Consider the following 13,873-nt stretch of genomic DNA (forward strand, 5'->3'; position numbering starts at 1 on the left):
CTGAGATTCAGAGGCACATAGGAGAAATCCATCATAGAAAAACACCAATTGGCAGGGGAGCTCTTTTGAGTAACACAGAGAAGCCTCTTTTTGAGTTCAGTGCAAAGATGATGGTTCTTTTCAAGACAGAGATACTATTAAATGAAAAGACAATTAAAGGATTGTTTTAAWTTAATCAGTTCAGAATCTGTGTTTCTAAGTATTCATGTATTTTCAGGAATATTGCATTTCAGTAAAATAAAGTACGATACAAAAAGTTGACAGATTTTYTGAATAAGACCATTTATTTTAACAAATAGATGAATCTTTAAGATGAACTGGAGGCTGCAACAGCTGCTCTCTTGGGCTTCGGTGTGGTCCCCTCACGGAATCCATTCCTGCAAGTAGAAATATAGTTACCATTTTTTGAAAAGTTGATTCCTGCTCCAGGTTATTTTCTGACAGTCGCGTTTTAGATAAAGCTGACTAGCTTTTTTCAGCTTATCTCAGTAAGCACTGAAATCACTACAGAGTTCCTACATTTACACCTTTTTAAGAAGAAACACTTTATTAACAGTTGTCTTAAATAAAGCAGTATGGTTTTGACTCTTTTCTGATGAGGTACATTTGACTTCTTGAAACAGGAAGATTTCATTAGCTGAGTGAACACTACCAGACTRCACCAGACACAGCACACCTACTGAAAGCACATTTGAGTTCTGTTCCTTCCAAACAATATAGCCAAAGATGTCCTGTGAAGCCTATTTCTTACAAAAATCCTCTGTGCCTCCAACCAGACTCATCAGCCCCAAGTTTCCTTTTGGGTATGGCATTTCTACTTGACCAACCCTCAGTGGAAAGAAAGCTACAGTTGCACACTGCAAGGTGTTTTATGGCTGCCATTGGAAAAGAATGATCTCATCAGAACAAAYTAATTGATCCCTCAACCACACACGAGGACTGACACTTAAAATGTACTTTTTGCTAATAAACCAAATGTACATTTTTATCAACAACACTCCTGAATTACAAGGTATTTTTCAGACAGCTTTTTTGTAGCAGACCAGAAGCTACAGAGTTCCACRGGAAGTCATTCAAAATGAGAATGAGCATTATGACATCCCTATCACTGCCTCCTAAGTACAACTCAGAAGCTTTGTAACAAGTCTTAGAAATTTGCAAGTCAGAATYTGATCTAGTAATACCTACTTAATGCTAACTGAACTCTTAAAAGAGGCCCCAGAAGTTATTCTATCTGAACAGTTTTTGTGGAGTGAGGGAATGGGGACTGGAATGCATTTTGAGACTTATCTTTATAAATCCCACAACTGTAGTGTAATCAYCTATTTAACTGACTGACAAATAGAGGCAATACCACACAAGACATTTTCAGATCTCGGCATCTTATTACAGTAACTTCTGTGTTCTGCACTACCTTCATTTAGCAGAAACATAGAACTTTTTATATACCCTCTCTCTTACCAGTAARGTTTTTTCGTTCTCAAAGGAATATGCAGCCATGTATACGAAGCATCACTTATTTCATGATATATTTAAGMTCATACCATATTAATTAGTACTAAAAAAAAAATTTAAATGCTAACTTTAAATGGTGAATTTTACCATTAAGTGCTGTCTATGCAGGATTTCACCCCATGCTAGTCTGTAATACAATGTTATACCTGAATCGACGGTACACCTTTTTCAGGTGCCTCATGCGACCAGTACCAGTGGTGTTGCGTCTCTTAGCCTTCGCACTCCAGTTATCTAAAATATATAAATTACTGTTACACATCGGCACCAAGTAAYTTAAGTTGCATGTTACACTTCTATGGTACAATTACTCRAACTGACAAAAGAAAGAAAATTAACTGTAACTCAAATCAGTTTTTATGCAGGAATACTGAATATTACCTGACATATAGTTAAATCACCGTTWAATTGAAAAAAGTCACAAAATGTAAAATGGCACAATATTCCTTCCTGACCAGAAAAGAAAAACTACTRATGGAAAAGAAACATATTTTTTAAACTGAAGCCAGTTAGAAGTTTGATACTTACACTTTCTCTTACGCTTAGCAGGGTAACCACATTTCCCACAGGTGGATTTTTGCAGATGGTACGCCTTGGACCCACATCGACGACACAGGGTATGTGTCTTATTTCGTCGCTTACCAAATGACGATGTACCCTTCGTCTGAAAAGCATTTCAAGACATGGCACGTTGGAAATATCACTAACATATAGCATATACTAACATATAAAGCATGCAAGTCACAAAACTAAAAAACCAACCGCAAACCGAGTTGTATAAGCATGTCAGAGGCACATTTAACACAGTTTCAACAAGAAGTAGCCTCCATTTTCAGGAACCACTGGCGCCATTCTTACGTGCTCCCGCCCCTGTGCTGAAGTAAAACGGAGCCACGCCGCATTTATCTCGGCTCCCCTCCCCAGCTCATCACTCTCAAGGAACAAACTGCTCTCTCCTGAGGGAAGGCAACTCGCTTCACACACAGCAGCCGCCACTCACCCTGGGCGACAGAATCCTCTCCTGCTACGTTACCGCCCGGCTGCTCGCCCCGCACCGCGCCACAGCCTCCCCGCCCGGCCCGGTGCGGCAGCCGYCCCGCCGCCAGCCCCCGGCCCCAGCCCCTGGCCCCAGCCCGGCCGCGGCACGGCCCGGAGCCTCCCCAGCGGGGTCCGGTCGAGCCCCGCGGCGCCCCCGGCCCGGATGGCGGCGGATGGCCCGAGAGCGGGCTCGGCACTCACCATCTTCGCCGGCCGCCAGCGCCAAAGAGAGCGCGCCCCGCCCCGCTTCCGCCTCGGCCCCGCGAGCACTTCCGGGGGCGGCCGCTCGGAGCGCGGGCCCGGGCGCGGTGTGAGGGGAGCTCGGCATTGCGGGCATTGCGGGCATTGCGGGCATTGCGGGCATTATCCACCGAGCTCTGCGCATCCCGGGACTGCCGGGCTCCTGCCTCAGCTCACCGGCCGGCGAAGTTACTGTCACACAATCAGAGAATCGTCAATTTTGGAAGAGATCGGCAAGACCATCCAGTCCGCTTGTCTGCCCAGGACTGTCCCTGTAATCTCTAAACCATTAAACAACATCACAGACCCAGATGGCTATTGAACACCTCCAGGATAGTGAGTCCACCACTCCCTGGGTAATCAATTTCTGACTGCTGAACAGTGAAAAAAATCTTAAGGTGAATCTCAGTTTAAGGCCRTTTTCTGTTCTTTCCATTGGCATTAGAAGAGACTGGTCCTCACCTCACTTTCAAGTAGTTGTAGAGAGCAATGAGGTCTAATGAGTGATATTTAATGAATGAGAATTAAGGGACAGGGTACTCCTGCTTGTAATTCATAACTTGTGAAGTAAACTGCCTTAAACAACAKGCCCTTCTGCACTATTTGTTTATCCACATTCTCCTCCAGCCCCCTCCACAATAGTCTGCCTGAAGTCAAAAGGATGCAATGGACATCATGGGCACAAAAAAGGGAAGTGGTCACAGCGCCAAGCCTGAGTCCAAGGAACGTTTGAACAATGCTCTAGGCACATTGTGTGATTCTTGGGGCTGTCTTGTACAGGGCCAAGAGCTGGTTGTGTGTCCCTTCCAACTCAGTATATTCTGTGATTCTGTGAAAATCAGCTTTTATTCATGAGTACCATTTAAGTTCTCACATGGCTGCCTACTATGCATCTTCATTAGGCTCACAATCTATATACGATTTTATCTTGAGATAGTTCATTTCAGGAGAAATAACACATAGAGAGAGAAATTGGAGAAATTTATGTCTTAATACCAGMTCCTTACCCTGTCATCCCAAATAAGGCCAGAAATTGATGCTGTAGCCAGCCTATTTATCTTTGATTGTAAAATTATGTAACATGTCTTATAGTACTTGATGAAAGAATGTTCTTGCCTGGCAGGCTATATCTTATTCCTGGTTTACTGACTAAAAATGCAGCATTTTCAAAATACAGCTGTCTGGGCCCACCAGAAGCCAAACAGAGGAACCCTGCCACTATGCATGAGTTGAAATCCTGTGACATGAATCTCATTGATCAGAAAAAGGGGTAATCCCATGRCAAAGGTCCCCAGATTAGTGAAGCTGTGTCTGACCTGCTGTGTTGTCTCTCTTGGACAAACTATGTTCATGTGGTTATCTAAATATTAATTTATCCTCACTTGTTTCTGAGTGCGACCTCTTGTTGGAATTGTTTTGGTGCTAGTTTATGTGATGGGAGRCTGTTGATCCCTGCTATAGTTGAGGAATGGGGCAAAAAACCATTTTGGTTTCAGGAGCACTGATTCCAGACCCAGAAAGGTGTGGCACAGGCTGTTSTCTCAGTTCTTTCATTTTGGATGGCAATTTATGTTTCTGAAATAACAGAAGTCTTTGCCTGTATTCATTTTACCTCACCTGAAATCCACGCATTTACTCCATCTATGGTCCCATAGTAGTTAAAAAGGAGAGACTGTTCAAATAATCCCATCTTAAACTAGGTGTCTGAAGTCAGGTGAAAAAATTATCCTTGGGAAGAACCCTTCCTCCATGGGAAGACAAAYCTAGGCAGGCCCCTTAGGCTGGGAACATAGATGGCTGAAGTTAGATAATATTAATTTTACCCTGATTTGACTCAATGAAGAAACTTTATAGCAATTCTGCCTTCCTTATCAGAAATCAAAAGAGAAACTGCAGTACCCCATGGATGAAATGCCATTCAGAAAAAAAAAAAACAAAAAAACCAAACTGCTTAACTCAAATGGTTTGAATACATCCTACAGGCTGAACTGGAGTCATATTTTTCCCAGGAACCTTGCTGTGCCTTTTATCTAGTGCCTGTTTTTCTCTTTCTATCTCACTAGAACTCAGAAATCTGGAAGATGGCATGGACATTGGACAGGTGCCATGGCAACAGCCTCCGAAGGAAGTCTGTTGGTTTGGCTGCCTGCAAGAAAATGCTGGAATTATTTCTTTCTTTTGTGGGATAAAAATAGTCTTCACTTACATGTCTTCAAACCTGTAAAGAAGGAAAGTTTGGTATCATTGTCTTTAGTATTCAGAATCATTTTCAAGGTAGAAAATGGGCAGAGCTGTGGCTGATTCAGTACCACTGGGGAAAGTCTTAGCCCATGTAAAGCTCACAGGGCAGAAGGGAGCCCATTGCCCATAGTGARCTCCTGCATGCTCAGAATACACGGGATCACGTACTGGCAGCTGCTGAATGGCACCAGTCTAAATTCAGCACTGACTAATTCACACTGCCTCTTTGTTGCTTAGGAAGTAATCCAAAATTTAGAAGGTGACATATCTGGATTTCAGAACTGTCTTTTTGATGTAGGAAACAGCAGTCTGTCRCTGCAGCTGGTATCCCGTCACAGCTTCTGCAAAGCAAATTTGGTCCAGCCAGGTTTTCTGGTGGAAAAAAAGCCTTTGTTGTGCCAGCATACCATGATCCTATTAATGTTCTAGGTTAGGATTTATTGAATATCATGTTCTGCACTGTATTCTGCAGCCTGCATCTGGTTGGGGTTAAAATGCTGAAGTTAGGAATAGATATGCCTTTAGAAATATGCCAGGGAGAGGGAGACCAGAACAAGGCCAGGCATTAAGAGGAAGGGGCATGTGAGCAGCTAATAAGTTAAGTGGCATTTATTTTGTTCAGGTTGGGTGTCATGCTACTGCATCACACCATCACTGGGATGCAGTACAGGCAGATACATCTTGTGTTGTGGTTTGCCTCAAAAAACACAGGAGCTGGACTGGTTCTACAGAACTTGAACTGCTGAAAGGACTAGTGTATGGCACACAATTGATATCCAAGCAAGTTCTGTCTAATGTCATCATGTGGTATCACTCATTTGTGTACATGTGTAGCACCCTTTCCACAAACAGGGATGAGTTAAAGGGATGGGAATAGTAAAAATTCAAGCTTCATACATATGTTGTCAGCACTTACTATTACCTTCAATTTTCTTCAGTGGTGCAGAAGAAACTGAAGTCTGTTTCGTAGTGTGATCTCTTATATCAAATTAATGTCTTTCAGAATCCTCTTGAATATCAAACACTTTCACACAGGTAACATCTCAGGAATTCCACAGGAAAACTGAGGTATTCAAGGGCAACATTTTCGTGAGGGTTGATTTGAGTGCCTTTGTTTCTTGATCAGAGGTAGATGTCTCAGAGTGAATTAGTGGGGAAAACACTGATTATTTGGTACCAAGCAGGCAGAAGAAGCATAACTGCATTTGTGTCATATCCAGATTCTTCAGTTTGAAAACTTTCATGTGAGTGTTTGAACCAGAAACATTGGTCACCACCAGATGACAGTAGAGTTCAAGCAAAACCTTTTTACTAAACAACTGAGTAAAAACTCTCAAACAGTAAATTAGCTTAATAAATTGAAATATTAATGAATATTATCTGTACGGTTCTCACATCTGTATGACAAAACCAGAAAATTTTAGCAAACAACAGTGCTTTGAATAAGCTGGTTGTATCCTGTGAAGAAACTAATAAACATAATAGAGAAGTCTTTCTATTTGTTTAAGATGCAAATAAATAGAGGAAAATTAAACAGCTGACACTAACTTCTGAAATTGTTTTTTAAAATACACTGGAAGTGATAAAAAAGTTATAAAAACTCAATATTTTTTATAACTCTTTGATGGCAGCCTTCCAGTACCAAAAGGGGGCTTACAAGTAGAGTGGARAGAGACTTTTTACAAGGACATGTAGTGWTAGGACAAGGGGGAATGGCTTYAAGGGCAGATTTAGATTAGGTGTTAGGAAGAAACTCTTTATTGTGAGGGTGGTGAGGCACTGGYACTGAYTGTGAGTGTCCCATCYCTGTAAGTGTTCAAGACSAGGCTGGATGGGGCYRAGTAAACTGGTCTGGTGGAAGGTGTTCCTGTCCATGACTTTAGGGCTGGATCAAAATKATCTTTAAGGTCTCTTCCAACCCAAACAATTCTATTATTCCATTAGCACAAGAGAGAGAATCTAGGTAATAGCGTTCAGACCACCTTGGAGCGTGGCGCTAATACTTGTAGATTGTGGCTGAAACTTGAATACCATCACAAACATGTTAGGAAGGAGAGCTCCCCACCCATTTCCTCAGCTGCCTTTAACCTTTACATTAGAATAGTTGTGGCAAGGGGGTGGTGGGGGTTGGGGGGTAGTCCTGGGTACTTCCTCACTAGAAACCCTACTATAATCTTGTTCCTTCTGCCTAGGGGAGCAGGGAGAGCATATCTCTGCACAGCAGAGGTAGGAACAAGCCTGAGACTCAATTGCTACACAGTGCAACAGAATTCAGAAAATTCAGAATTTTAAAATTTCCCTAGTTTTGGTTGGGTGGTTTTTTTTGGTTGTTGTTTTGGTTTTGGTTTTTGGTTTTGGTTTTGTTTTTTTGTTTGGTTGGGATTTTTTTTTTGACAATTTATTTTTGGTTTGGGTTTTTTTTGTGGGTTTTGGGGGTTTGTTTTCCTTTGGTTCTGTTTTTGTTTAGTTTTGATTTTTTTTTTCTTTTTAATGCTTATGCTTAGATACAATACAGAGTTGTGGGGCTTTGTTGCATTAAAGTAATTCTCAGAGGTGGTTTCACTGATTGCAGAGGTGGTTGCATGGGAATTTGGGCTGAGTACCAAGCAGGATGCAGAGGAGAAAGTCACAAGTTCCTTTACAAGGTGGCAGCCATTAACTTCTCAGTTGTATAACAACAAAATATTCTTGTCTTGTTAGTATTATTTTGATAAAAAACCTTTATTAATCTTGTTTTGTTTGACACTGTTGTCTTAAACCTTTGTTATATTATTCATGCACAAATGTATGCACACACAAGCCTAAAGCAAAATTTTCATTGGGAAGGTACAAAAAGCATTTGAGCTACCACCATCTGTCATTGTAGCCTAAATCACATTCCAGGTGGAAATGCCTAGCTTCTAACCAAATTCCTCTTAGATTGCATCTAAGAAAATATTTTAGTGAGTTGTGAGGAAAATGTTTGTACCARTACAGACTGCAAAGTACAGACTTAATTTTCCTTCAGGCAGTTGTAGAACTTTTGAGAAAAGGCTGGTCAAATGTTGGTCTGAAATGGCATAGATGTGGTGGATCTTGTAGTGTGAAGGCAAATAAGCTGGATGACCTTCTGAGGTTCCTCCCAGCTGAACTTCTGCCATGCTGTGATTCTGTAAAAGGCCTCTAACTATAGAGACATAACTGTAATCTCTCAGGCTGTCATTTTCTCAGAAAAATGCATTTGACCACTTTTGTACATGGAAAAAAAAGGTCAGATCTTCATGAATTCTGCTTTCAAATTTTGTCAGCTTTTCCCATTGTGGTGGCTTGCCAAATAAGTACTATGTCCCCTTTCTTACAAGCGTACTGGCMGGCCTGCATTTCAAACATCCATCCTTCCCCCATCTTGTATAAGTCTCCGATTTGCATTTTTGGAATTATTCTAAAGCACACTAAACTCAGAMGATTTATTAGTGAAGATAATTATTTAAATGAAAAGGAAATGCTACCTAGTTGTGATCCTCAGCTGGTCAGAGCATGGTGCTAATGACACTCAGGTTGGGGGTTTGATCCCACCTTGAAAGGGCCATACACTTAAGAGCTGAGCTCAATAATCCTTGTGGGTCCCTTCTAACTCAGAACATTCTGTGGTACATGTGTGTATCTTTCTGTCCAGACACATATACAGGTGGTACACAGCTGTACTGGAAATGTTTTCTCTCCTTTCTTTTGTACTCAAAAAAATATCAAAAGCTAGTCTCACTTGCAGCTAGACACAGACTATACCTAAGTCCAGGCATGGTAGTTGAAATTTGCTGATGTGAGAGCCAAGTGTCTAAACGTTACTTACAATGTCAATTCTTTTATACTTCTGAATGTTCTATATGAAAGATATGTGGGTACAATCTTTGAAAAAGAAATACAATATCAAATGGTTGGGAAAAAACWACTCTTTCCTGCAGAAAAGCTGGGAGTAAAAGTCTGCCAGAAGCTCAGAAAAGGAAGACAGCTTAAATTTGAAGCTGGATTCAAGAAGTTGGCTATCTTATCCTCTCAATTTTCTCACTTTTATGTGCAATTACATGATTGCCTAGTTATGTCTCAGGCATCACATTCCCTCCTTGTGTTCCTCATCTATGCTTCATTATTAAGTGCATATGTGAATAATTTTATCTTTTGTAAAAGTATGATTTTACTAAATGTGAATGATTTTATTTCTCACCAGCCACTCCTTAAAACATGGCTTGATATTCACCTCCTGGAAATGGTGGATAAATGCAGATACATGCTTTTTACACTACCTTTTGTCTCCCAAGGTAAACAGGTTTTACAAAACCTATCCAGGTTTGGCACCTGCTAGTGTTAAAAGARCTAGTATAGCATATGCATGGTACAGTAAATTTTCAGATTTTTTGTGTTGCAATGAGAAGTATCCAAATGTGTAAATGCAAAGCTGTGCACAAAATGTAAGGTATCTGATTTTCTTTCAGAAATATGCATTTACTTCTCACAAATATTTGTTGTTTGAAAGTTTCAAGTTATACTTTAGATCGAGCATTCAGGAAGAAATATATGCAGTAAAGTAGAACGTGCAAGAAGAAGGCATTGAAGAAAACTGGGGCACTCATGTTTAATCAGAAAACCAGCAAAATGGGCCTAACATATTAGTGGTTTGTATAGTTATTTACTTTATCTAACATCTCACTTCAGGAGTACTACAGAATTTATGTTTTTCTCGCTCCAGGACTAATGCAAATGATTGCTTTCCCTGGACATTGTCCCTTCTCAAGAAATGAACATGCAATCTCACTTTAAAGTTAAAAAACCCTGTCACTTGCATAGYACTCTTTACCTTGTATGAATATGTGAGGTTTGCCTTTAATTTTTGGATGTGAGAAACAAGCTGTAAGAAAAAAAAGGCCTTGCAGTGGAACAGACAAACGCAAGTTCTATGTTTACTGAAGAWAAAGGCTTATTCCCCAGGTAAAATAAGTTCACTTTCCTTCATCAAAATCACTGTTGCATTTTATTATTTTCACCAGCTGAGAACTTTCCCTAAGTACAAATGAATTGCTAACAAAGGTCAGCTCAGCTTTGCAGTTCCAAATGCTATCTTCTGTTTATTCTGGAATATGTTTTTCCTGTATCAGGCATTTTCAGCTTTGGATTTACTGGAACTGAGGCATGCTGGCTCCATCAGGGAATTCCCCTAACACCCATGCACAATTTTSCTCTTACACTACTTCAGTTTAACCAAAATAGAGGACAAAATAGTGCCTAACCTTATTAGTGTGTGCAAGGAGGACACAAAAAAGAAATGGAGTTTCAAACTTTTTCTTATTTGGTCACAAACTGGAACTCACAATCCTGTGTCCACAAGACCTAGATTAGACTAACACTCACAGCAGAGACAGTCTTCCAGATGAGGCAGGACAAACTCAGCTTCACTGGCAGACAGTGGAGAATATGGCAGTACGTACAGCAGTTTTAGATTTGGGTTATCCCTTTAGTTAGTCCTTGTTAACTAATTGAACAYTTTTCCGCAGCAGTTGAACATATGTTAGGAAGATATGTAGCCTAATAAGTCTGCTCAAGAAGGGAAAAATGTCTGAGGGAATGTTGCACTGTGAAAAGGTCACAAAACTGACAAATCCAAGCCTACTTCTTCTTACTGTATTTTAACAGCAGAATAAAATATGGTAGCCCTCCCAGCAACAATATTGGTAACTTAATTTTTCTGCTCTCTCAAACATTTTAAAAGTTTGTAATTAACCTCAGTGCAAAACTGACCACCAGSCTTTCTCTGGGTACCTCTCTCATGCATGCTTTTATGTAGAAGTATTTCCTTGTCTTRGTGTCCTGGCTTAAACTCCAGCTGGCAGCTAAGCCCCATGCAGCTTCTTGCTTACCCCACAACTGTGGAATTGAGGAGAGAATTGGACGGGTAAAAGCCTGAAATCTTAGGGCTGAGATAAAGAAGGCTTAATAGGAAAAGAGAAATCTGTGCWCATAAGCCAAATAAAATAAGGTACACTTTCACTGCTACCCATATTCAGCCATCTCCAGGAGAGCGGGGCCCCATCACACACGATGGTTACTTGTGAAGACAAATGTCCTCATTCCAATTGTCCCCCACTACCTCCCTCTTCCTCATTCCAATTGTCCCCCACTACCTCCCTCTTCTTCCCACTTTATGTACTGAGCCTGATATCACACAGTCTGCAATATCCCTTGGGACTGCTGAGCTCACCTGTCCCAGCTGTGCTTCCCAATCTCCCATGAGCCCTCAACTTCCTTGCCAGCATGGCAGTAGGAAAAACAGAAAAAGCCTTGGCTCTGTGCAATTCCTGCTCAGCAATAACGAAAACATCTCTATTATCAATGCTATGTGTGGCACAAATCCAAAACATAACCCTGTCCTAGCCACTGTGAAAAAAATTAACTCTACCCCAGCAAAAATTACACCTGCTTTCATTACTCTCAGAAGACTAAATATGTGTTTACCAATAAATGAGCAGAATTGTGTACTTCTCTTGCTCTGAGGCMCTACAGAGGAGAAAGCATGAGATTTCCTTGTCTGTTGCTATCACAAACCTTGTATTTTACAAACTCTCTTTGGAATTACCAGTATTTACCTCTTCTTTTTTTAATAATAGATAAAAATCTCTGAGTTATTTGCTAGTTCTAAAAAGTCTGGACACTGCCATTTACTTTTTTCTAGTTATCAAATGTTCTACAGAACATCCACATATATTAGAAAAACCATACTTTTGATTACTTTCATGATGGTCTTTCAACCAAATAAGCACAGAATGGGATGTCTTCTCAGGCTAAGTGGAGACAAGTCCATTCTCCAGAAATTATTCTTTCAGATACGTTTAATGATATGGTCTCAATGACCAGATAAACTATTTCCTATTTATGTAACTCCAAATCAACTAATCAAAATTGTTACATAAAAGTAATTGGATGGCTGGATAGAAARAAATTTTCTTAGAATTGTATATGTGGAAATAAAAAAATGCATCATTGCTATGGTCACAGTGACCCTGTTCTTCAGTTCTGCTCCTTTAAACTGCAAGTACAGGCAGAAACCAGAAAACACACTAAGCTTATAAGCTTGTTGTGGAAGAAACAGCATATGGTGAGCGCATTTAAACTTCTGTGGGCTCAGGTGAATCTCTGCAACTGCATTATCCCTTTCTTATTACTGGTACATGTTTTCAATTATTGCAGTCTGATGGTGTTTATATGCATAGCCAGTCCAGAATGAGGGAGAGCCGAGTCAAGGCTGTGTCATTTCTGCTTCTACACAATGCACTGCACTTCTGTTGCCTCTATGAAAGTTTGCAAGATCTTACTCTGTTGAACTTTGTTTCCAAATGGAAGATATCCATAAAAGCTTGTTCCAGGAAGTTTCACAGTAGCAGTTAGGGTTAATTACTGACTTCTCAAGTAAGCTGACAAAATTTTAATGAATTTCAGATGGTCCTAAAATGTTGTAGTTCAAAAAGATATCATAATAAGATCTGTTTCTTTGAAGTRCTGCCTTCATTTTGTTCCCTAACTCTCCTTTATGGGAAAGGAGACTTTGTTCTGCTCATTGGAAAACATTTTTAAGGTTTTAATTTCAAGATACTTGGAAATTTTCAGAGGGAGACTAATGGACTTTGATGAAAGATTTTGTTCAAGGTTTGGTGCTTGAAGCATTTTACCTTTTCAACTAGTTACAATAATAATTCTAGAATATATTCACCGATTCAGAGAGAACCAGAAATATAAAAGCAAAAGGCAAGGTTGCTAATCSCTGGTATTTGGCATTCTATTCACTCTATGAGAAATCAGAAAGAGGTATTTTTAAAAGCACCAAGACCTCAGGCCRAAAGAGATCTGCATTAGCAATGTGAGATAATGCTCTCTCAGGCAGTCATATAAAGCTCCTCATGAATTTCTTGAACTGTAGGAATTAAACTTAAAAGTAAACAATGTAGAAAAATACAATAAATAAATCATTGGATGCTTGTGAAAAATTTGCCTTGTTTGGGTCTGAGGATTAATAGCTTAGAACAGGCTCTGCAGTCCTCTCTGTAGTTTAACCTGATACATGCCTTTATACATTGTTTGTGGCTTTGTGTCACTATTATCACAAATGGAATAATACTTCCACTTTAGCCTGTTGCATGTGACTCTTCCTGTGTTAGTGTATTAAAGTCCTAAAATCTTGTTCCCAGCCCTCTGGTTCATGAAATTCACCTGTTTTATGTATATGTGTGCCTCTCTGTTTCTGGACACATGGTRACAGAATATCTATTTTGTTGTAGATGCAGTACCTCTGCTTCTGCCCATAGCTGGCAGTTGAGCTCTCAGAAGAGCTTGTGCAGAAGYCCCTTGACCCCTGTGAGCTCTGTGGGCAAGATTTTCAGGTAGAGAAGGACTCAAAGTGGATCTAAGCTTGCTCCCAACCAAGCAAGATTGGTGATGAAGACCATGAAAATCCCTCMTATTTACCAGCCGTACTTTGTTTGCTGTCATCTCCCCAGACAGATGGTCTGAATCTGAGCTGGTTTTTGTCAGCCTGAAGGTAGAATGTCTCAGAGACGTGAGTATCCATGCTAATAGCAGTGAAAAATAAGTATTCACCTTCAATGAACAGCTCAATTAGACCTGCCTAGGCGATTGATCACTAGATAGTATGGTGCTTTTGGATGCCACCATCCTGCTCAGGGGAGTCCTTTGAAGRTGGGAGCAGTATCTCCTAGTCTAGGATAAGCAGAAACCAGAAGAGTTTGTGCAAGGCRGGGGTTCATTGGCACGTGAGAAGATGCAGCGGCTGGCATAGAAACAGAAGTTTCTTCTATTGCTC

General features: G+C 40.4%; 1 protein-coding gene across 1 annotated transcript; it reads right to left on the reverse strand.

The window, feature by feature from the left end:
* Positions 1–265: 265 nt before the first annotated feature.
* On the reverse strand, positions 266–2,900 carry RPL37 (ribosomal protein L37). Its single transcript, XM_057364714.1, has 4 exons — positions 2,752–2,900; positions 2,041–2,176; positions 1,662–1,746; positions 266–377 (listed from the first exon to the last, which is right to left on the reverse strand). Exons 1-4 carry the CDS (start codon positions 2,752–2,754, stop codon positions 308–310), a joined length of 294 nt encoding a protein of 97 aa, XP_057220697.1. The 5' UTR covers positions 2,755–2,900; the 3' UTR covers positions 266–307.
* Between the last annotated feature and the right edge of the window lie 10,973 nt (positions 2,901–13,873).

This window comes from Malurus melanocephalus, unplaced genomic scaffold (assembly GCF_030028575.1).
Source record: "Malurus melanocephalus ecotype Western Australia unplaced genomic scaffold, MMel_1.1 scaffold_41, whole genome shotgun sequence".
Classification (NCBI taxonomy): domain Eukaryota; kingdom Metazoa; phylum Chordata; class Aves; order Passeriformes; family Maluridae; genus Malurus; species Malurus melanocephalus.

Excerpts from the sequence above, each read along its gene's own strand:
- RPL37 (XM_057364714.1), bottom strand. Across the intron at positions 1,747-2,040 it reads TGCTAAGCGTAAGAGAAAGT|ATAACTGGAGTGCGAAGGCT; the intron begins GTAAGTATCAAA and ends TATATATTTTAG. Across the intron at positions 378-1,661 it reads AAGGTGTACCGTCGATTCAG|GAATGGATTCCGTGAGGGGA; the intron begins GTATAACATTGT and ends TTCTACTTGCAG.